General features: G+C 48.6%; 7 protein-coding genes across 7 annotated transcripts; 4 read left to right on the forward strand and 3 right to left on the reverse strand.

Annotated features, from left to right (window-relative positions):
* Positions 1-1,250: 1,250 nt before the first annotated feature.
* On the forward strand, positions 1,251-2,069 carry AtWU_04174 (kinase-like protein; the record flags this gene model as incomplete). The annotated part of the gene is made up of 1 exon (XM_035499285.1): positions 1,251-2,069. The coding sequence occupies one exon, from the start codon at positions 1,251-1,253 to the stop codon at positions 2,067-2,069; it is 819 nt and encodes a 272-aa protein (XP_035355178.1).
* Positions 2,070-2,741: 672 nt separating this feature from the next.
* AtWU_04175 (putative dipeptidase) lies at positions 2,742-4,193 on the forward strand (the record flags this gene model as incomplete). Its single annotated transcript, XM_035499286.1, has 3 exons — positions 2,742-2,958; positions 3,009-3,221; positions 3,280-4,193. The coding sequence occupies 3 exons, from the start codon at positions 2,742-2,744 to the stop codon at positions 4,191-4,193; spliced, it is 1,344 nt and encodes a 447-aa protein (XP_035355179.1).
* Positions 4,194-10,660: 6,467 nt separating this feature from the next.
* Positions 10,661-13,039, forward strand: AtWU_04176 (flavodoxin and radical SAM domain protein; the record flags this gene model as incomplete). The annotated part of the gene is made up of 2 exons (XM_035499287.1): positions 10,661-10,682; positions 10,737-13,039. 2 exons carry the CDS (start codon positions 10,661-10,663, stop codon positions 13,037-13,039), a joined length of 2,325 nt encoding a protein of 774 aa, XP_035355180.1.
* Positions 13,040-13,792: 753 nt separating this feature from the next.
* On the reverse strand, positions 13,793-14,364 carry AtWU_04177 (MFS general substrate transporter; the record flags this gene model as incomplete). The annotated part of the gene is made up of 2 exons (XM_035499288.1): positions 13,793-14,195; positions 14,246-14,364. 2 exons carry the CDS (start codon positions 14,362-14,364, stop codon positions 13,793-13,795), a joined length of 522 nt encoding a protein of 173 aa, XP_035355181.1.
* Positions 14,365-14,791: 427 nt separating this feature from the next.
* On the reverse strand, positions 14,792-15,521 carry AtWU_04178 (Myo-inositol transporter 1; the record flags this gene model as incomplete). Its single annotated transcript, XM_035499289.1, has 2 exons — positions 14,792-15,221; positions 15,271-15,521. The coding sequence occupies 2 exons, from the start codon at positions 15,519-15,521 to the stop codon at positions 14,792-14,794; spliced, it is 681 nt and encodes a 226-aa protein (XP_035355182.1).
* A 3,365-nt stretch (positions 15,522-18,886) lies between these two features.
* AtWU_04179 (putative integral membrane protein) lies at positions 18,887-20,348 on the forward strand (the record flags this gene model as incomplete). Its single annotated transcript, XM_035499290.1, has 5 exons — positions 18,887-19,036; positions 19,095-19,199; positions 19,257-19,654; positions 19,710-19,774; positions 19,831-20,348. 5 exons carry the CDS (start codon positions 18,887-18,889, stop codon positions 20,346-20,348), a joined length of 1,236 nt encoding a protein of 411 aa, XP_035355183.1.
* A 1,589-nt stretch (positions 20,349-21,937) lies between these two features.
* AtWU_04180 (lactonase family protein) lies at positions 21,938-23,232 on the reverse strand (the record flags this gene model as incomplete). The annotated part of the gene is made up of 3 exons (XM_035499291.1): positions 21,938-22,767; positions 22,816-22,924; positions 22,978-23,232. 3 exons carry the CDS (start codon positions 23,230-23,232, stop codon positions 21,938-21,940), a joined length of 1,194 nt encoding a protein of 397 aa, XP_035355184.1.
* Positions 23,233-23,278: the final 46 nt, after the last annotated feature.

The raw sequence follows: 23,278 nt of genomic DNA on the forward strand, positions 1-23,278 counted from the left end.
ATATATGAAAGCGTATAATGTAAAAATAGCCGCGAACAATTGGATATAGAATGCTTCGCTGTTATTTCCTCCAATTTCTACCACCATTTAGAGACTGGCAGCTCCCGTCAGCGTCTAGAGATAATAATGAGGGATCATCCACCTCGATGTCTTCAATAGACAGCGACGGAAATTGACGGTTCAGATATCAATAAGAGATAGTGTAGGAATCTAACAGAATCTTCCTAGACAGGACGACTCGATGTATATAAAGCCTCTGTGCCACGATTCTAACTTGATTTGGACACATCTTCTCCACAACACGACACTATCAATAGCATTAGCTCTCACCAGTTCAAAAAAAGAAAAAATCCTACAACAATGGATAATACGTGCGAGGGCTGTGTTGGTGGTCTAGAATTCTGGGGATGTGGGTGTGAAACTCACCATATCTACAAAGAATACGAGAGTTGCACTGCTTCCCCCAAGCATAAATGCCATGAAGTAACTAAGGTATCCTGCAGTAATCCAGATGGACCTGGTTGCAATGGACATGATGGCAAGGATGGGTTGACCACTTCGTCGCACGAGATAATTGAAGATCGAGAAATTGCCTGTCCACTTTGTGTTCATCCTCCTGGTATGAGCAAAGTGATCAAGATTCGTGTAGAAGATCCGAAGACTAATAATATCTAGACGATGGTGATGAGAAGATCTCGCCTGATAGAAGCAGAGGACTCAGGTTCTTTACAAATTGGTTTGCTCGGAGGAACAAAAAAGAATAATACCCTGTGACTTAGGTGTCAACGAGAGTCTGGGACCATCATGAAATGCCGTCTTTGTGGCAGGTGAATGTTGTAACATCACCAATGGTCCCGAGTCATGAAAATTGACATCTACACATGTGAGACCCATAAATACTGTCTAGCAACAGCCCATAACTTTACAACAGACCTTCTGCTGCTAATCTTGTTTTGAGTTTGTTGTTAGCTTAGTCTTTTACATATTGTATTTGCGAATACAAAACGTGATCTGTTTTGAATTGTTATATTGTAGTGATTGCCTTATTAGGTGAATCGATGCAAACTAGATCAGCACGTGCACCCACGTGTACGAAAATGGGAAGGCACGTGTTGATATTGTTTGTCGAGACATTCCACTCTCTGCTTTCCCTCCAGGTCCAATATATTATCTGAGTCAACTGCCTCTTGTTATCGTGTTCTGATATCTGGCAGTTCGCCGGCAATTATCAAAGTAGCGATCCCAGAAGTATGGACAAGCCTGAATTAAACGAGTACCAAGAGTACTGTCCCCCTGGAGTCAAACGTGTGATTGCGTCAGGTGGAAGCGCATGGATAGGAGAAGTCGATGAAACTACAGTATTGAAATACCCTCTCGCGCCTGAAGACACAGACACCAGTCGGCTCGAAACAGAGAGACGCCTCCTCGAGATTGTCGGACATCACGAGCATATCATCAAAGTGAAAGGATGCACAGACAACGGCTGGCTATATCTAGAGCGGGCGATCAACGGGAACCTAGATGACTACTATCTCAGACCAGCACATCCACATCCACCACCATCCCTTGAGCAGAGACTAACTTGGTGCCAAGAAATAGCCGAAGCAATTGCATGGGTTCACAGTAGGGGAGTTCTTCATTGTGACATACAGCCCAGGAATATACTTCTGGATGAAATGCTACGCGCCAAGCTAGCTGACTTCCAAGGGAAGCATTTGTCAGAGGATGGAACCGTGCTTCTTGATGGGTGGAGCGGAGAGCCTTGCAGGTTTTATTGCCCTCGTCGCGACCCCTTTGACGCAGATGTGCAGACAGATCTCTTTGCCCTGGGATGCACTATCTATTTCATTATGATGGGGCATGATATGTTTCCTGACATCATTGATGGAGAAAATGCATGGTTTGAAAGAGTCGAGCATAGGTTTGCATCGCAGCAATTCCCGGAGGATACGCATGCTTGCAGCGAAATCACTCGCAAATGCTGGCACAAGGAGTACGACTCTGCCGATGATTTGCTTCTGGATTTGGAGGTTATTCGAGAGGAACTATTCGGCGCTGACAGTGGTTGAGCACACTAAAGAGTCTGCTGCACAAGATGTTCAAGATTTGACAGAATCGCAGTAACTTTGGGACAGCACTCTCTAGCTTTATACTGGAATGCTCGTATCTCATGTTGAAGCCAAGCCGGCGTTTGTGCCAAGTAGATGGCAACGGCACCTCCCACGTCTTTCATCATCAATGCAGATCCACACTAGATAGCTATAGCTCCTTTGAGATCCTCTTAGCTGGCCTTGACTTGATACCTCCTTCATACCTCGGTCACTTCATGAGAGATGTAGCATGAATCGACCATTATTACGTGTCACGTGACCGACATACCCAGAAGTCCCAATGAGCCTATTCAAAACCTTCCTATGGAGACATATGGATGCGACAAATGGTCAGCTGCGATGCTCACAAACATAATGACTTCAATTTGTTGAGCAGTAACATTGTTTCTGATATGCTGCTGTTCGTCTAGCAGAACATGATGTGATCGGTCGCTTATCAATACTCCGTGAGCTAAGCCTGAATCCTGCAGCTGCTATACGCAAGTTGACTCATCGGAGTCCGGTTATCTCCCCGGCGATAACAACGAGCTTCATCCATCCCCATCCCCATCCGCATTTTTCAATATCAACACACATCGCTCGCTACGCCGGGAAAGCGCGGGTTACACAACCCCTCCTTCCCTTCGCACAATGGATTCCAAACTAGATCTGGAGTCGTCGCGCGGCTACGCAACCTCAGATGCAAAGCCAAAACCTCACTCTTCTCTGGCGCGCAACATGGGCAGCGTGCTTCTGACCTTTGTTCTTGCGTGCTTTTTGGTCACTCTGACCAATGCGCGCCGATGCACTCACCCACAACCCGCACAGTCGCGAGTGGACAAAATCCTGTCGGAGACCCCGTTGATAGGTGAGTAGCTTGGTTTGAATGCCTACAATTGCCTTGTCTAACGACTACAGACGGCCACGATGATCTACCCATCTTCATCCGCGAAGTTTTCGGAAATCACATCTACAGCGATGATTTCAAAATCCCCTTCACCGAGGGCAACCTGCGGGGGCACGTCGATTTGCCACGGCTCGCTGAGGGCAAAGTAGGCGGCACCTTCTGGAGTGTCTTTGTAGAGTGTCCGAAGAATTGGAGCGATTTCTCCGACGCAACTTATGCAACGAGTACGATAGTCACAGTGCCTCCGTACGTTTCTTACTCTTACTAACATTGTTTATCCAGGTGTCCGCCAGACTATCGAACAGGTAGATGTCATGTTGCGCCTGCAACAGGCTTACCCCAATGTCTTTTCTGAGCCACCCAATGGCACGACTGCCCTTCAAGCCTTCAAGGAGGGAAAGATCATTTCCCCGCTTGGGATGGAGGGCCTTCACTCGATCGGAAATTCCCTAGCTCACTTGCGAAACTTCTATGATCGCGGCGTGGCATATGCAACTCTCACTCATAATTGCCACAATCGCTATGCTGATGCAGCGCTTGTCGAAATACCCGGCGGCATCAAGAAGGCAGACCCGGTCTGGCACGGAGTGAGCGAGGCCGGTAAGGATCTTGTCTTCGAGATGAACAGGCTTGGCATGATAGTCGACCTGTCTCACGTTAGTGTGGACACTATGCGGGATGTCTTGGGCGCTGGAAAAGACGATTGGGCTGGTAGCCGCGCTCCTGTGATGTTCAGTCACAGCTCTGCGTACGCAGTCTGCCCTCATCCCCGCAACGTCCCGGATGATGTTCTGGAGCTGGTCAAAACCCGTAACTCAATTGTGATGGTCAACTTCTCCCCAGACTTTATTTCGTGTACTGCTTCTGACGATCTGAATGGCCTGCCTGAGTTTGATCCCGAGCATGCAACTCTGGAGCACGTGGTGGACCACATCATGTACATTGGGAACTTGATCGGATTCGATCATGTTGGATTGGGAAGCGATTTTGACGGTATACCTACTGTTCCACGCGGTCTTGAGGATGTGTCTAAGTATCCGGATTTGATCGCTGAGCTGTTGAGACGCGGAGTTAGTGACGAGGATGCAGGCAAAGTTGCTGGCGGGAACCTGCTGCGGGTGTGGAGAGATGTGGATCAGGTTGCCCTTCAGATGCAGGCGGAGGGGGCGCTCCCGGTTGAGGATGAGTTGTCCTGAATTTGGGTTTCTCGGACTACTTGTGTCATTGCCTAAAAATCCCTTGTACGTAGAGATAACCGGGGAATTGCCATGGCAAATAACAACAAACAATCATTAAACTACTAGCCTTGACATCAAACAGGGCACCCCTCAAGAGGACCAACGTCACGTAAGCGAGCAAAGTATCAATAAGGCTATTTTAATAGTTGATCAACCACGGACATCTCTTCGTATGCCACTGTCGACATAAAGCGCACTTGAAAGCGCCAGGAGCGGCTACCGCTGTATTCAGTATATACTATATCCTCTTCAATCAGAGATCCTACCGTGCAAGTAATCAAACTCATCTGGTCTGACGACCATAGGAGGATTTGAAATATGTTGGAAGGTGCCTGAGCCCGAGCCAGATGTAGAGAAAGACTGCTAGATCAGTGTTAGCATTTACTAGTAAATGAGTACGACTTAAACGTCTCATGTACAGGCTCTTCCTTGTGGACGTCATGCACTGATTTCTCTTTGTTTGTATTTGAGCTGTCGTTCTTGGCTTGAGGAATAACCTCTGGTAGTTCGGAGCTGGGTCGTATGCTAGTCAATAATAAAGCGGTTAAGTAGATCCAAGAAATATAAGTGACTGTCCACTTACGGTTCTACTCCTGGTGCCATTTTGGAAACCTGAATTAGTGAAGAGATAGCTCCTGAGGGACATCAGAGGGGCTTATAGGGTAAGACCTGCTAGCACTTGTCAGTATTGAATCATACTCTTGGCGCCTGCCCATTCACGTCACTAGCCGGAAGCTATATCGTCCCAAAGAAAGTAAGAAGCATCAGATGAAGGGCCTGCCAGCAGTCACTCTTCCAGTTTTGAGATGTCTTTTCGTTCTTTACTGATAAGTGGGTACTTCATGGTTTACCCTGAGAAAGCCCGAAGGGACCATATCTGTAAATTGCAGAAGCTTCTCCTTGCACAGAACAATGATTCTACTACTTCGAAAACGGTATGGCTATTGTCATATGTTGCCGTTGCTAAGTGTAGGCAAGATGTGCGTGGTTTGGGAGAACCATACATACGCCTATCAACTGGAACTCCTAAAGTGCATATGCGTTGGTCAATATTGTCGGCATCTATAGAACAGATAATGGAGGAAAGAGCAGTATTATAACCGGTATTACCCGGCCAGGGTTGAAGAGATTGCCAAATATGCAGTAAGCAACAGTCCTTAAATTACCCTTTACTACCTAGGTATTCAGTATACCATGGGTTCATGGGATTCACAGGTCGGTTGTCAATTCAATTGTCATGGAAGACAAGAGAAAAGAAACCACAATGAATTGCATATATAAAGTATCACTATGAATTGTGAATATTAGCATAGACATGGACCCGTCTACTGAATGAGAATATAGGGAGGACCTACCCACCTGGAGGTTATAAAAGGCCTATAACTTGGCGTTTATGGCTTCATCTCATGGCATCCGTTTGTCCGAGTTTAAGAAACCAGATTATTCTTATACATTTTTGGATACGATGAAAGAGTGAGTCTAACTACTTACCATCGTACGCTTTTCATTATCTCTACTCTATATATATTCTACATGTTGCAGTTATCAGTCTTTCGCGCCATTGAAGAAGGTACTGTTAAACTATCAACATGGACCAGTGGAAGAGCTACAGTCATCTAGACTGAGAGAGTTCAATTCTCAGGTCTACCTCCATGCTAATATTGGGCCCTGTACATAGCACCTCCGAGCAGTATTTCGACTACTCGGTATTATGCCCCAATTTCGGCTGTCTGTGTGTGAAAAGATGCTAGTATAGACTTTAGAAGATATTCTTCGAGCACGAAGCCACTGTACATTGGTTCGCTTTTGACGATTATACTAGTAAACTGTTCATAAAACATACTAGGGACTTCCACCGCCGTCCCCGTTGCCCCCGAGAACTGTACGTTGACGCATTTTGAAAATGGATACAAGAAAGACAAGTACTAACTCAATGAACAGCCCTCACCTATTGCACTACCATCACGCTCTCCAACGCCTCCACCTGTATGTTTGAAACACTGTCAGCCGCCTCCACCTCCGCTACCTACTCGCCGTCGCCAATAATAAAAGTATCGGTATATCTGGCAATAATTGGTACATCCTTACTACAAAAATCCAAAACAATGACGTGACAAGAAAGGCAACTATCTACATGAAAGTGGTTATCTCGAACGGGGCTCTACGCTGGCCAAAAATGAACGTCACTGGGAATGGGCTAAACTTGTTCTTTGATTACTACAGTGGCTATGATGATAATCGATGGTGGACGCGAGGTGCCTCGTAGATCGTTTTGGATAAGGAACACTGAGCACGCAGTTGCTCACCTGAACGCAGTCGGAAGATGAATCAGTTTTGGGTAGTGTCAACTACAGTGAGAATGGGATCGCATTTAGCGGAATCACATCTATGTGGCCAATTTTACATTTTTGGGCAATGTCAGCAACGCAGATAAGAATGTCAATCCACGTATAGTAGAAACCCATTGGAAAAAGGAGTCTGTAGTATTTCGATGTGAAAGACAGTCAGTCAAGCTTTGTTAGCATGGCTCATTAACGGTAGCACTTCTATGCCATCCGAATGGGTTTCATCTGTTCGGATAATGATTTGCTTATCGGACCCACGAATGCCGAGTTCTTTCATAACGCTGGTATTCGATGTGGGTATGCATACAGGTATCGACCCGGAGGCCATATAACTTAGATTGTTTGACACTAATAAAAGTTTATATTGTATTAGTTCTCTTCCAATATCAGAATTTCTTCAACTCTGATTAGGTTACTCTTTTCGGCTTCGGTCTGACCATCTGACACTGTTGCAGTTGATTTTGACCCTGTCACATGTGGGTGCCCGACCACGTCATCATGTGGCTGTGAGGCTAGGATTTTGTCAGCCCGGCTAGATAACTAGGCTGGATAAATAGTTAACGAAGAATCATCTTGCAAGTGCTGGGTCAATTTATCACAAGAAGTATTACAAGTTCAACAAGCTTAGTACAAACTACAAAGCGATTTTTTACATCTGTCAAATGGCGCAAGCTTTCACCTATTCTCCTTTGGATCCGTCCACTAAATGTATTAGGCTTCTTGAATTACTGCCATCTTCACCGTCTGAAACCGTTCGCTGCAAACTACATGTTGTCGACCGAGCCTGCTGTCCATCTTACGTTGCTTTATCATATACCTGGGGTTCTCCGCATAACAGGCAACCAATTGATTTGGATGATATGGAGTTTCACGTGCAAGAAAATCTTTGGAACTTTCTGAGTACCATGAACTTATGCCGGAGATGGCAGCTCTTCTGGATTGACGCAATATGCATCGATCAGTCCAGTATTTCGGAGCGAAATCACCAAGTCAACATGATGAGGGATATATATGCCGGAGCAGAACTTACGGTGGTATGGTTAGGCCAAGCCACCGATTCCAGTGAACTCGCTATTAGATATATCGCAAACCCAGGTTTACCAAGTAAAGAAACCAAATCAGCTTTGGGGAGAGCATTACAAAGTCTACTGGAGCAACCATATTGGAGTCGAATATGGATCGTCCAAGAGCTCATGCTCGCAAAAGACGTCATGTTTCACTGCGGCACAAAAAGCTTTAGTTGGCATCAGTTGGCATCTCTTCGCCAGACGATAAAAACCCATGTCGTGCACCATGATTCATTGGGTATCTCAAAATGTACAGGTTCGGTGATGATCGCGCAGAAAATACTCTGGGATAGCCTTCCCAAAGATGACCAGCACTTACCACTTTCGGAATTGCTGATGACATATGGAAGGCATAAAAGTTCAGATATAAGGGATAGAGTGTATGCACTGCTTGGCCTTGCTTCGGAAAACTCAGTCCAGGCGAACTACAATCTATCAGTGGAAGATATATATATCGAGGTATTGGAGGCAATATGCAAAGAGAGAAATCCCAGATACCAGCTCTCCACCATCGAACATACGTTACAGGAAATGCTGTGTTTGTCAAAGGGCCTCATAAGACCACAGACTTCGAGAGGCGATCCTATACCTGCAGATGCCTTTGCGATCAAGGTACTGGATTTACGGCGGCAAAAGCTTGGTGATACACACCCCCATGTTCTTGAAGGAATGGCCAGTCTCGTTCAGTTATACAGCGAGCAGGGCCTATCAATGTAAGTTGATCCAATCGCAATTGAGGTACCGCAGATACAAGGAGAAAGACTTGCTCAGAAACTTTCCAGCAGAGATCTAGAATATCGATATCTTTGGCCACAACCATATCGGCATGCTGAACTCATTAAGGCTGAGCACTTAGGAGATGAAGTATTACAGCTGCAACAAGAAGTACTTGGTAAAAAACATCCCAGTACTCTTCAAAGCATGGCAAACCTCGTGTCAATCTACTATTGGCAAGACAGGTTTGATAAGGCTGAAACATTAGGAGATAAAGTATTACAGCTGCAACAAGAAATACTTGGTGAGAAACATCCCTGCACTCTTCAGAGCATGACAAATCTCATGTCAATTTATCTTCAGCAAGATAAACTTGATGAGGCTGGGAAACTTAAAGACAAAATGTTACAGCTGCAAAAAAAAGTACTTGATGAGGAACATCCCAGCACTCTTCAAAGTATGGTAGATTTTATTTCAATTTACCATGGACAAGGCAGGATCAATGAGGCTGGGAAACTACAAGATGAAGTGTTACAGCTGCAAAAAGAAGTACTTGGTGAGAAACATCCCAGCACTCTTCAGAGCATGGCAAACCTCATGTCATTTTACCATCAGCAAGATAAAATTGATGAGGCTGGGAAACTAGGAGATAAAGTATTACAGCTGCAAAAAGAAGTATCTGGTGAGGAACATCCCAGTACTCTTCAAAGAATGGTAAATCTTGTACCTATTTACCATCGGCAAGGCAGGCTTAGGGAAGCCAAAGAGATATTGGACCAGTTTTTTCCAATTATGGCAAATCTTGTGTCAGTATACCGCGAGCAAGACAGGCTCAAAGAAGCCGAGAATATATGGGTCGAAGTGTATCGATGCACAAGGAACTTGGTGTGGACATACCGCAGTCAAGGCAAGCTTGAGGAGGCTGAGGAATTGAGAGACAAAATGTTACAGCTGGAAAAAGAAATGTTTGGTGAGAATCATCCTATATTTCTTAGTAGCAGAAATTTCTTTGCAGGGATATTGGCCCGACAGGGAAGCTAAGGGGATGTTTTAGAACATGGCAAGACTTACATGAATATACATTGAGCAAGACAAGCTTAAAGAGGCTAAGAACATAGAGAGTGAAGTATTATAACTACAAAGAGGTCTACATGATAAGAAATCTTCTGATACTTTACAAAGCCTGGTGTACTTTGTGTCCATATACTGTCAGCAAGGCAGGCTTGCGATGGGCAGGAATAGTATGGTGGGGGGCGAAGTTTTCCCGGTTGAGGAGAATAGCTTAGTGATGTTTTGAATTGACACTAGATTCTGTTGACATTGAATCCTCATGTACAGACTTTACCCAGTATCAATAAAAATGGTTGCAAATCAATCTGGGTGATGATTTGTATGTCACGTAGCTAGACAGCCTCTTTTCCCACAATACAATCTTTGTTTGATAGTGTTTTTCCTATAGCCAAATTCGGTTAGAACTACTACCATATCCAGCGGTCCAACCATCTACCGTGGATTAGCTATTCTATGATTTAGCAGTTATCAGTGCATCACATTGATATTGAACTTGTATGTAGAATCTCATGTTATCAGAAATAACTAATAGGATCAATCTTATTGAACTACGAATGAGAAGCATTGACACTGGAACAACTTGTGCCCATACATATATAGTATATTATTAATACCCGGGAGCTCAGCCAAAAGGGCAACCATCCGACTAATCTAATACAGGGATATCGGAAATTGGTGTCACCACATCTTACTCTTCCTTTCTTAATGGATCTCTTATTTGAAAAACCAATCCTGTAATCACATCGTATTAGAAATAATATATTATATTATTTTACCTATACTAGATACAAGATCTCTTTGGCTCAGATTCTAGAACACACACTGCCAAAGTACCTTCCTTATCAGGTAGTTCAGTGCGGGAGCCAATCAGAGGCCTTGCCGCTGGAGCCAAAAATTTCCTCGAAAATCCCGAGGAAGTTCATCCATCCTACCCCAGAACTACTTACTATCTAGCATTGACCTCTATCTCAAGAGAAGGGTCTGGGCTGACTTAGTCTCATCGTTTTCGGTCCTTGCGACTCGCCTTCGCCCAAGTACCGATTCAGTCGGTTACTGCGATGTGTCCCCAGGACTTCGTCAATCCCTCTCACTTCTACTAGTTCACCCAGTGCTCCCCCGCCCATACTCTCTATCTGGCCCGCCTCTTTGAGTCTTCACGCGGCCACAAGGGGTCCCAGATCCCACCACTGTCACACGAAACTCGTTTGTTCGTCTTGATACACTCAACATGGAGGCATCTGCAAACGAAGGTAGGTTTGCTCGTCCTCTGCAACCTCACAAGCACTAATAGTTCATCTTCATAGGTCTTTTGGCCTTCTGGCATTCCTACCGCTTGCCTCTCCTCCTCGCTCTCGCTACCCTTGTCGTTCTCGTTCGCGCTTATCGTAAGCTGCAGCCCAAGTCCAAGATTGCTACTGCTTCCTCCATCCCGTCGTCGCCTCGCAGCCATTCCCCGGAAAAACGTGAAAAGACCATCAGCCAGTCTACGGAGAAGGATGTAAAAGCCGACTCAAAGCCCTCGGTCGTGGAGAAGGACGCGTCGCAAAAGCAGGCCGGTCCGAAGCGGGTCACAGGAAAGAAGCCGCTAAAGGTTGCTGGCCGGCGTAGAGGTTCTGACCAGGAACCCCCTGTCTCCTTCATTCAACCCATCATCTTCTTCGCTTCGTTGACCGCAAACACCGAGAGATATGCCCAAGTCTTGCTGGAAGATTTGCGTGCTGCTGCGCGCGATCGGGCCGACCCTGACAATCGGGAACGAGGCCTCCTTCCCCCCCAGATTCACGACCTGTCTTATGTCGATTTTGATGACTACTTCATCAGCGCCCCGAAGCCCCCCTCGACTTCGCCAGGAACACGCTATGTATATTGCATGCTGATCCCGACTTACAATATCGATACCATCTTGAACACCTTCCTCGGTCACCTCGATGAAACTCATCATGACTTCCGCATTGATACTGCACCTCTGTCTGGTCTCGCTGGCTATTCTGTCTTCGGGTTTGGCGACAGGGAAGGATGGCCTACCGAAGAGGAAGGTTTCTGCTCACAGGCCAAGGAACTGGATCGCTGGATGGCGAAACTCACAGGCAGGAAGAGGGCCTACCCTCTTGGTTTTGGAGATGTCAAGAGCGACGCAGATTCGGCTTTGAAGGAGTGGTCCCGTGGCCTACAGGATATTCTCGGTGATATTGTCGAAAATGGCGGTCTAGGTGAAGGTGTCCCCGGTAGTGGTGATCCGCTCGAAAGTGATGAGGAGGATTTGGACGACGAAGGTTCGGACTCTGACAAGGCAAACGGTCGGAAGAAGAACAAGAATCAATCGGTGGTCGACCTGGAAGATATCAAGTTCAGCTCGGACGCTGCATCCGGATCCCCTATCCCAGTGGATTTCACTACGGGTGGAAAGACGCCTGCGCCCGCCACTGAGAAAGAGATGGTGCCCAAGACCTCGCCCACCTATGCCTCTCTGACTAAGCAAGGATATACCATTGTTGGTTCGCACTCTGGCGTCAAGATCTGTCGTTGGACCAAGTCCGCCCTGCGTGGTCGTGGCTCCTGTTATAAGTTCTCATTCTACGGTATTCGCTCTCACCTGTGCATGGAGGCAACTCCTTCGCTTTCTTGCAGCAACAAATGTATCTTCTGCTGGCGTCATGGCACCAATCCTGTTGGCACCACTTGGCGTTGGAAGGTGGATGATCCGGAACTCATTTTCAATGGAGTCAAGGAAGGCCATTACAAGAAGATCAAGATGATGCGTGGTGTCCCAGGTGTGCGTGCGGAGCGATTCGCCGAGGCTATGCGGATCCGTCACTGTGCTCTCAGCTTGGTCGGCGAGCCGATCTTCTATCCCCATATTAATCGTTTCCTGGACATGTTGCACAGCGAACACATCTCCAGTTTCCTTGTCTGCAACGCCCAACACCCCGACCAGCTTGAAACATTGCATCGGGTGACGCAACTCTATGTCTCCATCGATGCTAGTAACCGCGAGAGCCTACGTAAGATCGATCGGCCTCTGCACCGCGACTTCTGGGAACGTTTCCAGCGCTGCTTGGACATCCTCCGGGAAAAGCGTCATTACCAGCGGACGGTGTTCCGTCTTACGCTGGTCAAGGGATTCAACATTGACGATGAAGTGATTGGATACGCTAACCTGGTTGAGAAGGCTCTGCCTTGCTTTATTGAAATCAAAGGCGTGACTTACTGCGGTACCAGCACCAGTGCCGGAGCTGGACTGACAATGCAGAACGTTCCTTTCTATGAAGAAATCCAGCAGTTTGTCACTTCTCTCAACGCAGAACTAGAGCGCCGTGGTCTGAAGTATGGTATCGCCGCTGAGCATGCTCACAGTTGTTGCGCGCTCATCGCGTCCGAGCGGTTCCACGTTAATGGCAAGTGGCATTCCCGGATCGACTACGATAGGTTCTTCCAGCTCTTGGAGAAGGAGAAGGCCGACGGTACCTCGTTCACGCCGGAGGACTATATGAGAGAAACCGAGGACTGGGCGCTGTGGGGTAACGGAGGCTTCGATCCGAACGATGAGCGTGTCTACAGGAAGGGCAAGAAGAAGACCATTCAGGCTGCTGCTGAAGCTCAGGGATGATCGGCCTCTTCACATGGTATATGTACCTATACATGGGTTGGGTTCCATAGCAGCCCGTCGGTTTGCCCGCGAGTCTCATTTATGACGCGACCAAAAGCCCACACTCTTGCCGAGACTCCTTTCATCAAAGCTCGACCTACCAGCAGCGTGCCGAACAACGCTGCTTTACCAAGATGCGAAGTATCGCCCCACTGATTTCACGGACTTCGTTCGGGGAATGGCGAGTCCAAGTTCTCTGTCCATGGACTCTGCCCCAAACCTCGTTTCACAGTGCCCGAGCATTCCGTGCCGCCGTTGTGAGGCCCACAGAAACGCTATATACGAAACGATAAGGCTAGTAGATTTCATTTATGACTTCCTGTATCTAGTTCAAATAACGAAATGACACATGTCAAATGACGTTTTGTAGCTCATGATCATACGAGTTATGCTTAAGTGGGTTTGTTGTGACAGCCGTTGATTATGGTTCTGTGTGGCCGTTTCAGATTCCTTTGTTCCATACGTCTTCGCAAATGGCCTTCAGGTCGTTCTTCTAACCTCTAGAACTGTTGTACTACAGGCTGCCATGGCTTGGCACGTCTTTCTCTAAGGCTGTCCTTGGCCGTGCATTCTGGCTCGAGCCGAGAAGAAGATCCGTCGGCTGGGCTTTCTGTCGATCTGCTCCCAAAAGGCTCTCACCCAGGAACAGCTCGGGCTGAACAAAATTTCGTACTCGACTGACGCGCCGGTGGATTGGTCGCCTGCGTCGGCTAGTCATGCTTGTGGGGAACGATCCGAAGAAAGTGGATCAGCAGTCAGTGGGGACCACTTTCTGAACTGCCGTGCAGGTACGACTGCTTCGAACATATCGTCAATCTCGCTGGGCGTCCAATCTTTCATTTCTGGCACGTAAAGCCATGTTCCCACGAGGGCAATGGCCGAGAAACCCGCACATACAAAACCGGTCTTACCGCGCAGGGTACCTTGATCAGAGTTGAAGATGTACGGTAAGATGAGGTTGGAAACGACGCTGGAGAATCCGGAAACGAACCAGCCCAAACCTTGGGACTTGGCCCGAAGCCGCAGAGACGATGCCTCTCCACCGACAGCGTAGGATGCTGGCCATGCACCAATACCGCAGGCCGCGATTACCGTGACTAGTGTGATTCCCGTGTACCTGAACAACCATTGGCCTTGGTTATTGCATATCATTTCCAGACAACTTACCAAGCGCTAATAGTTCCTGAAAAGCAGCCGGCAATCCCAATACCCATCCAAGCGAGGGTCGAGACGCTTAAGCTGACAATAATCAGAGGCACACGGCCAAATCTGGACAAGGTCTGCATGCTGATGAGGTTAGCTGCCAGCCCCAATCCAATTCCAGCTTGTAGAAACAGAAAGCTCCTGTGGTGCTTCATGCCAACTAATTGCAGAAAATGGCTGGTCTTAGATAACAAGGGTAGACCGAAAAACGAAGGGATAAGGTTCGCAAACATGACAATCATGGTACGCCGCCGGTCGACGCCTCCGAAGCAGTCACGGTACCTAATCGCCTTGCTTGCCGCGTCTCGATCCTCTTTTTTCAATGAATGCCCGTAGTTGCTCGAAACAGTTTTGCGACTCGACACGGCCTGAATAAAGTCGTCGCAATGATTTGTGAGCGGCATTTATTCGATCTTTTCGAATGAGATACGTCGGGCTTTCAGGGAGAATAGCTGCAACTAGCAATGGTAATGCAGAGAACGGCCACTATGAGATGAAGCAATTCTTAATTCATCGGCTTCCGGCAATATCTAGAGACTTGTACACCACTACACTACCCATCAATTGACCTAGGAGGATGAAGATCGGAAAGAAGGCCAGCATGGGGCCTCGCAGCACGGGAGGCAAGATCTCAGATATATATGTTTGGGTTGTGCATGTGATCATATGAACGGCGAGACCCTGCACAAGCTTTGCGAATAGAAAGATTGCTCGGTGGGCGTCTATATCATTCGGGACGTTCGACAAGTACGCGACTGCAACTGCAGCTGCTGACAGTATAGCCGCGAAGGCCAAGCAAAAGCGACGTCCGGCACGATCTTGTAGCTGTCCTGCGGCTATAGCGCCAACCAGACCGCCAAGGGGACTAGCTACGTCCCATAGGCTCAGCCATAAGGACGGAATGATGAGTGCTCCGTTCAATCGGTGGCCGAAATCGCGTCTCGCGAGGTCAGAGATGCTACGAAGACACAACTCGAAACAGTGCTTACTGAAACTCCGGCATAGCGGAAACATTTCCCACGATAACTAAATCATACTTATAGAGCAGGATACCAGACGCCAGTGCTACGCAATAACCCAAAAACCTCGGGTAATGCTCGATAGCCGCCAAGAGCGATGAGGAAGGTGTTCCCTGCGACGAGAAAGGAACATGTTGTCTAGGAGGAACCTTACTATTCCTTGATAGGAGCATTATGCCTGTGCGTAGAGCAGCGGTCAACAATCGTACGATTGATGGCATGATATCCCCTTTTAAGTATCAACGCCGCGGCATGAGTATACTCCGGAAACTCAGGGCCGACCGGGGGTAGTTGCCCGTGCCTACGTGAAGTTTACACGAGGTTGTACAGTGAGTTTGGACGAGGTTCCAATTGCAATGAAGCCATGCCTCCATTGGATGCGGTCAAAGCAATTGGCGGGTTGAGTAAACCCGGGTATGCAGCCATCGGTAGGATGAGTGCATGCAGGACTGCGTCGTGACTTTAATTATTCAGACATCTGCTGACCTGGCAGTCTGTTCATTGATGTCGATTCCACTGATTGCCACCGAAACAGTCACATGCTGTAGGGGACTTGATCTGTCTGACAGAATGCGTGAAACATCATGGTCTTGCAACTTCTAGACACCGGATGAACGGAACAACGAGGTGTACCAACAGAGCCAGGCGCGATTTCGTAAAGTCGTTGTCTCTCTGGCATTGATTTGCACCTGGTCGGTGTAGGTCACTCCGGCCAGCCTGGGCCATAGGCAGACCGACTGTCCGTAGACTAACTGATGCTAACCAGGTTTAGATGGTACTTGGGCCTGAGCATATTGAATTTCCTGTTGAGGGGATATCCGGATGTCATTATAATAATACTCTGTTGGGCATCAAGCAGTGGAGAGTTCGAAAAGGGTCCTGCGAGCCGTCATTCGGAGACAGCTATGAGCTTCGCTCAAAGACGGCTGACTGACAGAGTACTTGGATCGCGAACATGCAGACTTAGACGGCAGTCAGTCGCTAGCTTCTCGACGTGAGCCGTCCTCAGGGGATGCTCATGCTGCAGAAAGTTCTCCTAACCGTGCTATAACAGCGGGAATGGGTTCATCCTAGCCGTCTTGTCCTTGCAGGGATACGAAAATTTAGCCTGGCTAGTCACTGGAGACCCCTTGAAGAAGACCAGTCAGAAGACTAGTCTCCAAAGCAGAAAAAGCAAGACAGGCACTAAGTAGCCGATCAGGAATGTTCTAGGAATGTCACTCATCCCGCCAGTCCCTGTCCGTTGCACGTGCCGAGATCAAGACGAAGATCAAAAAAGCAATTATTACAGGCGGACTTCAGGGGGGAAGGAGTTCCTGCTGCACCATTGCTTACTGTTTGTTTGTTTGTGTGTGTGGCGAGCTGCGAGGGACTTTTGCCTTTCTGGAAACGGTTTCCGATCGACGGAGATTGCGGAACAACCCTGGTCTAATACGTTGCCGGGCCTCCGCGGACTTGCGAGGGCTACGATCCCGTGAGAAGCATTTGGATTTAATTTTGTTTGCTTGTTGCTGGTCGGCTGTTTTGTGTGCGGTGGAACTCGGATAGTGGCAGCATCTGATCTATCGCAGTCAATCGTCTTGGTCGTTTCTTTTTTGGAAAATCCGCCACGTGCTGCGGACGCGCTCGGACAAATGGCTTCCATGTGGCAAGATGGTCCTTTCCTACGCACGCCTGTGTGTCACTGAGATGAGGATTACGTTGGGACACCTCATGGCCTGTCGATGGTGAAACGGCCAAACTGGATTTCTAGGTGACAGGCCCTTTCTCCGTCGGGGACCAACGTCAGCCAGCAGTCAAAGAAGGTCCACACAATGTGGTCCCCATATATGTGCCGGTATTATTTTCCTGTTATCTTTTCTGGGTCGGGCTCACATGCCAGACTCAGAGGGAACAATGGCCTTGACTGGGGATCAGCTCGGGGACTTCTTTCTAAAATTAACGCCAATTTAAATTACACTTCGGCATGCGGGCCTGCTGTCTGCAGTGTGCTGCTAGTCGACTGCTCTTGCGTTCTATCAATCGCTCCATTGACCATGTTAGATCCGCTTAGTGTTCCTGTGCCAGGCATTTTAGCGTCCGCGACTTTCCTCCAAATGGGAAAAGAAAGTCAAGAGGCTACCGTCCGCCTGGGACCTGCACAAAAAGGAGGGAGGAGGGGAGGGGCCCATGCAGGAGCAGTAAGATTGCTCACTGAGATGATCCTGCATCCTGCAGTCGGAGTCAGGATTGTAATCCGCCGGGCTAACTAAAGGTAGGCATCAATTTGACCGGGTTGAAATGAATGGTTTCTGGCATGAGTGGTCGATATGGCTCAGTGTCAGAATCAAAACATACTGAAGGGATCCACACAGAGCATTCAACACCGTTCGAGAAGCCGGCTATTGATGCATGCCGCATTGGATCTGAGCGACAGTCAATAGTGGCAATTCCTTTTGATGGCTGGAGATTTCATACCACATTATTTGCATTCATTCAATTTGTTGTTTGCCATCCGTGCCTCGAGGCGGGCTATCCCCACCCTCCGGATGGGCTTCCGTGCCGGCGAAGGAGACCCGGTGAAGCCCTCTTTTTTCCCAAATAGCAGAGGATCTGCTTGAGTCGTGAGGCTGTCAATCTCTGACGGGGCGGGGATTTCGCTACACAAGATGTCTGAATTATTTGGACAGTAACTCCTGGAAAGTTAGAGGGGTTTTTCTCTTCTCCTACTGTTTTTATTTACTTCTATTTTTTGCTGGGAACGCGTCGGTTAAGCAACGCGGTTCCTCTTCTTCCCAGCCCCTGGATTCAATCCACCGCAACCACAGCAACTCCCAAGTGCCAAACCAACAACCTAAACTCCCTACCATCCATGGTTCTACCCCTCGCATTCGGGGACTCCCTGCCCATGACAGTTAGAGAGGGACGGCCCCTGTCCCGATAGAGTATAAAATTTCTGCACCGTCCCTGACTCGTCCGTCGGGGATGCTTCCTTTCCTGGTGGCAAATCCGACCGAAGTGGATCGACAGCACCACGCACCCAATCGACTTCCACTGATGCACTGAAACTACCGACAGGCTGGAGCAGCATCTCCTCCACCTCCAAATTCGGACTAATCGCAAACACGCTTAAGAAATCAAGAAGCCATTCGCAGACGGGCCCTGACTCGAAGGGAGTCCGCTCACGTCTCCCATCCACAAACAAGACCCAACAACGGCCTGCCAGCCCTGAATCCACCGCAATTATACTGGACCGTGGACACGGTCCAACATCTGCAAAAGTAGAAACAAATTGACACTTCCTGCAGTCCAACTAAGCGAGCCTGCTCAGCTCGCCTGGCTCAAGTTAGTCCTACGTAGATCGCCTTCTCTTTTAGGAGTGCGCACAAGCCCATCACCGTCTCCTGGCGGAGGACGGATGAACATCTGCGACCCGACTAGTCCTGCACCGTTTGGGATCCGACGCGATTAGCTTCGTGTCTACTGCTAGTCCCGGTACTGGTTCTGGACCTCCCCGGCATTTCGGGCCTTCTCATATATTGGGTCATCCCCACCCCGCGGGAGCTGAGCTGAGCTTTCTCGAACATGCCTCGACTGCGTCTGTAGCATGGCTAAGGATGACCGCAGCCTCGAGGTCAAGGCGGTTGCGGCCGCCTTTATGTCAGTTGCATGTGTGACTGTCATACTACGATGTTATGTGCGCGGATGGATCGTGCGAGCCTTCGGCTGGGATGACTGGGCCATGGTGGTGGCCATGGTACGTCTGATCCTCTATTGACTTCAACGGATGGTGTTCTAATCAGCAGCATGTCTAGGGCTTCTACGCCATGTTCTCGGGATGCATGATTGGAGGCAGTATATACGGTACTGGACGACGTTTCAAAGACTTGGATGCGCATCAGCGTGTAACCGCCATGGAGGTCGGTACTCCCATTCCTTTCACCCCCTACATTCAACCTAACCTGGGCCGAATATAGTACTGGTGGTTTTGTGAGATCGCATATTGTTTTGCGGCCGTCGCCTGTAAAATCTCCGTCTGCATCTTCTTGATGCGCATCACTGTTCGACGCCTCCATATCTGGATCCTCTGGACCGTCATGGTCTTGACCGTCGTTGCCGGCATGGTCTTCATGTTCATCATGTTGCTGCAGTGCAAGCCACTTGCCTACTTCTGGACTCGCAAGGCCTTCAACCCGGATATTCACGGCCACTGCATGGACATTCAAATCGTCATCGCCATGACCTACGTATACAGTGGGTTCGCAGCACTGTGCGATTTTACTGTCGGCATTTTGCCTATCTTTCTTGTGCGCAAGTTGCACATGAAGCATAAAACGAAGATGGCTGTGGTGGGCATTCTGAGTATGGCATGCATGTATGTTACCTCGCTGCTTCGAAGCATAACCGACGAAACTAACCAACCTCAACAGCGCCTCCTCTGCTACCATCATCCGTATCCCATGGGTACACACCTTCGCGGACTGGGACTTCCTCTGTACGCCCCCCACACTCTATCCCAACCCACACAAACCCCTTACTAACCTCAGCCAGACGCAACCGTCGAAATCGCCCTCTGGTCCAACATCGAATGCGGCCTAGGTATCACCGCCGGCAGTCTCGCCACCCTCCGCCCCCTTCTCCGCAAATGGCTCGGCTCCAGCGCCGACCACAACTACGACGCATCCCCTTTCCCCGGTCCCTCCGGCTCGCGCCCGCTCGGCAAAAGTGGCGGCATGGGACGCAGCCACGACCGGCCCTACCCACTAGGCTCGCTCGACGAAGCCGCCGTGCAGAACCGTCTCCGGCCAGACAAACTGGCAGTGACCGTAACGACGATCCAAAGCCAGGTGGACCCCGATACGCGACTCTGGCGCGGCGGGTCATCGAACAGCAGCGAGGAACGACTGACGGGATCCTCGGGCAACGCGGAGCGGACGCATGGAACAATCCCCGAGGGGTCTGATTTGGAATTAGGCATGGGATTAGGTATCCATCGGACGTTTGAAGTGACGCAGACTTCCTCGGGAGGCACGTCACATAGTACTGTGGGGGTGAGGGAGCATGTCTGATACTGATACTGATACCTTTGACTTTTTTCGATTGATTGATTCCCCTGGGTGTATACGTTATTCGGGTTGCATTGGGCTGGAGTGGGTGGATCTTTCCTTTGTTTTTTTCTTTTCTTTTTCCTTTTTCCTTATATTTTGGGATTAATGAACATGATCGCATATATTGCATCTATAGCATGTTGCATAGAGCGAGCGCATGAATATAATGATTTACTTCATTACTGATCTAATTTCATGGTGAAACCGCGTACTATACAGAGGACTTGGCAGTGATGTGGACTCGTCAGATCAAAAAGCTTGATAAGAGTTAGTTTACTTGCATCGGGATCTGGCATTTCGGACGAACCCCGGACTTCTCGATTGATAGATCAAATTCGGTGGTTGATGATCGATCGACCGATCGATCAATCAATTGCCGACAGTTCGCATATGCAGGGAAAGTTGAAGTATCGAGTCGGGATGCATCCCGGTTGGGCGGAGAATACAGCCGGTGCGAGTATGTTTACTACTACTATTATCTATACTTTGTAGAGTAGTGAGTGGTTAGCTTGGAGTAATGGTACTTGGGAGGTGTAAACTACTGATTGATTACCAGTTAACGGCGTTGCGAGGAATCAATTTCTACTATTATATACATAGTATGCGCAAGTGTTGACGCACTAACCACTAATCCAAGAAATATACTACTTGACGTCCTACCAGTATTCGTATTCGTATAATAAACAGTAAGAGGATCCTGCCGCCGTTAGCGACGTACTTATAATTAATAAAGCCGATAGTGGGTACATCATAACATGACATGACATGACATGACAGGATAGTATGATATGATATGATATGATATGATATATCACCGGTATTTATACAGTGGCCACAGTCAGTCCTAGCCAAGGAACAAGAACCAAGGATTGCTTGCAGATATCACCATTAGTATACTATGTTATAGGGACATTGTATGGTGTGAATCGGGATTTGTATTCGGGATCTATATCTTGAAACTTGGATGGGGTTTGAAGCTAAGGGGTCTGAAGAAGGGCGGTTGTGGTTCTGGACCTGTTCGGGTTCGTTCGGGTTGAGTTATTTATTTCAAGCGTGGTATAGGAGGGGATTTGGGTATTGATGCATATTATTCAGTGCTATTATATCTTGCTATGTAAAATGTGTTATGGAAGTGCCTTGGAAGGTTCTGATTTGTCATATTGTGATTGTATATTTGCGCTTTTGCTAGATATTTTGTACTGGTTTGATTATAAGGTCTAGGAGCTGTAGGAGGATTGTTCTGGGGAGGGAGTGTCTGTTCGGTTAGGGCGGAATCGGAGCAGTAATCTGATCTAGTAAGCTAGAATTAGTAATAGTAGAGTGTGCCTAGATGTGGTAGTAAGTACGTGTTTGTATTAGCCTATGTTGAGGTGTCAATTACATTCTCTGCGGGATTGTTGTTCTACTCTGTAGTCAGTTAGTAGTGTAGGAGATACTTCTGGTGATTCCTGTACTATCGCTTTTAGTATTGTATTTTGCAGTGATTTGGTATATCCTCTGCTAAAGCATAAAGCATATCATCATCTATTTACATTCTATATACTTTTCCATTAATCATACCAAATAGCATTCATACCGAATCCCTTCTCAGGGATATCCACACGCGCAACCCGAGCCAACGTCTCATCCTTGAAGCGGTAGATCTCGACAAATCCAAGCTGGTCATCGCACAGCGCCAACCACTCATCGCTAAAGTCGCACGGGCTAACCGCGTTCGAGTGTCCACCACTCGTCGACGTAGGGTGAATGAACAGCTGCTTCTCAATGTTACCGTTCGGGCCCAGCTTGAACGCCGTGATGTATCCCGTGACATCGAAGTGGTTGCTACGGGTCGTGGCAAAGAGGTACTCGCCGCTGCGGGTAGTGAAGGTAACGTCGCCGCGGTACTTGTTGCGCGGGGGCAGACCCTGGGGCAACAGGGGGTATGTGATGTGGGTGAAGACGGGCTTGTGGGTGCGCTCGTCGATGACGTACACGGCCAGACGGTTGCCAGCTTCCATCAGGGCGTACAGGTATTTGCCGCTGGGGTGCATCTCAACCCAGCGGGGGTGGTCATCGGGAGAGGGAGCCTCGATGCAGTCGACCAGGGTCAGCTTGCCGGTTTCGGGGTCCTTCAGGTGTGTCCAGATCTTGTTGGCCTGGAGATCGGCGGAGTAGAGGTAGGTCTCGGTGGGGTCGAAGACCATGCCGTGGATACCGGTGTTGGGCTCGTACTCGTAGTTCTGGATGTTCTCGACGAGAGCGCCATCGGGACCGGCAGAGAAGACGTTGCCGTAGCCGGCATATTTGTAGAAGGGGTTGCCGTAGACGTTGTAGGGGGGCTTGTGGGCGGCGAGGACGAAGATGGCGCGGGTGTTGGTGTCGGCGCTGGCGGCGAGTTCTGAGGAATTAGCAGGATTCAAGTGGTTTAGTGGTAAGGAATACACACCGTGACCAGCAACGGGGTGGGAGGCTTGGTGGACAATCTCCGTGGGGCTGTGGACGGCGAAGCTGTTCCATTTCTTCATGGCGGCGCCATAGATGGCCTTCTTGTCGTGCTGGAGGGGAGTGAGCGGGGAGCAGCGGAGGACGCATTGAAGGCTATGCCTACCGAGAAAGTCATCCAGGAGATAGGCTCAGCCTCAGGGATGTCGGTCTTCTTGACGAGGTCAAGGGTGAGGGCCTCATCGTCAAAGGCGACAGTGTAGATGCGGCCTGGAGGGGTCCAGGTACCGACCATAAGATGATGCTTCATGTTGGCGGGGGCGGTAGGGGTGAAGAGGGAGGCTGTGAGAGTGAGAGGGAGGGGTGCGCGTTTGGTAGGAATAGTAGAGAAGAGGGATGATCGAGCAATGGCACGGAACATAGTCCCCTGGAGACAGGAGAAGATGAAGAGGAAGAGCCAAAGATGC

The sequence above is a fragment of the Aspergillus tubingensis genome (assembly GCF_013340325.1).
Source record: "Aspergillus tubingensis WU-2223L DNA, scaffold_6, whole genome shotgun sequence".
Lineage (NCBI taxonomy): Eukaryota > Fungi > Ascomycota > Eurotiomycetes > Eurotiales > Aspergillaceae > Aspergillus > Aspergillus tubingensis.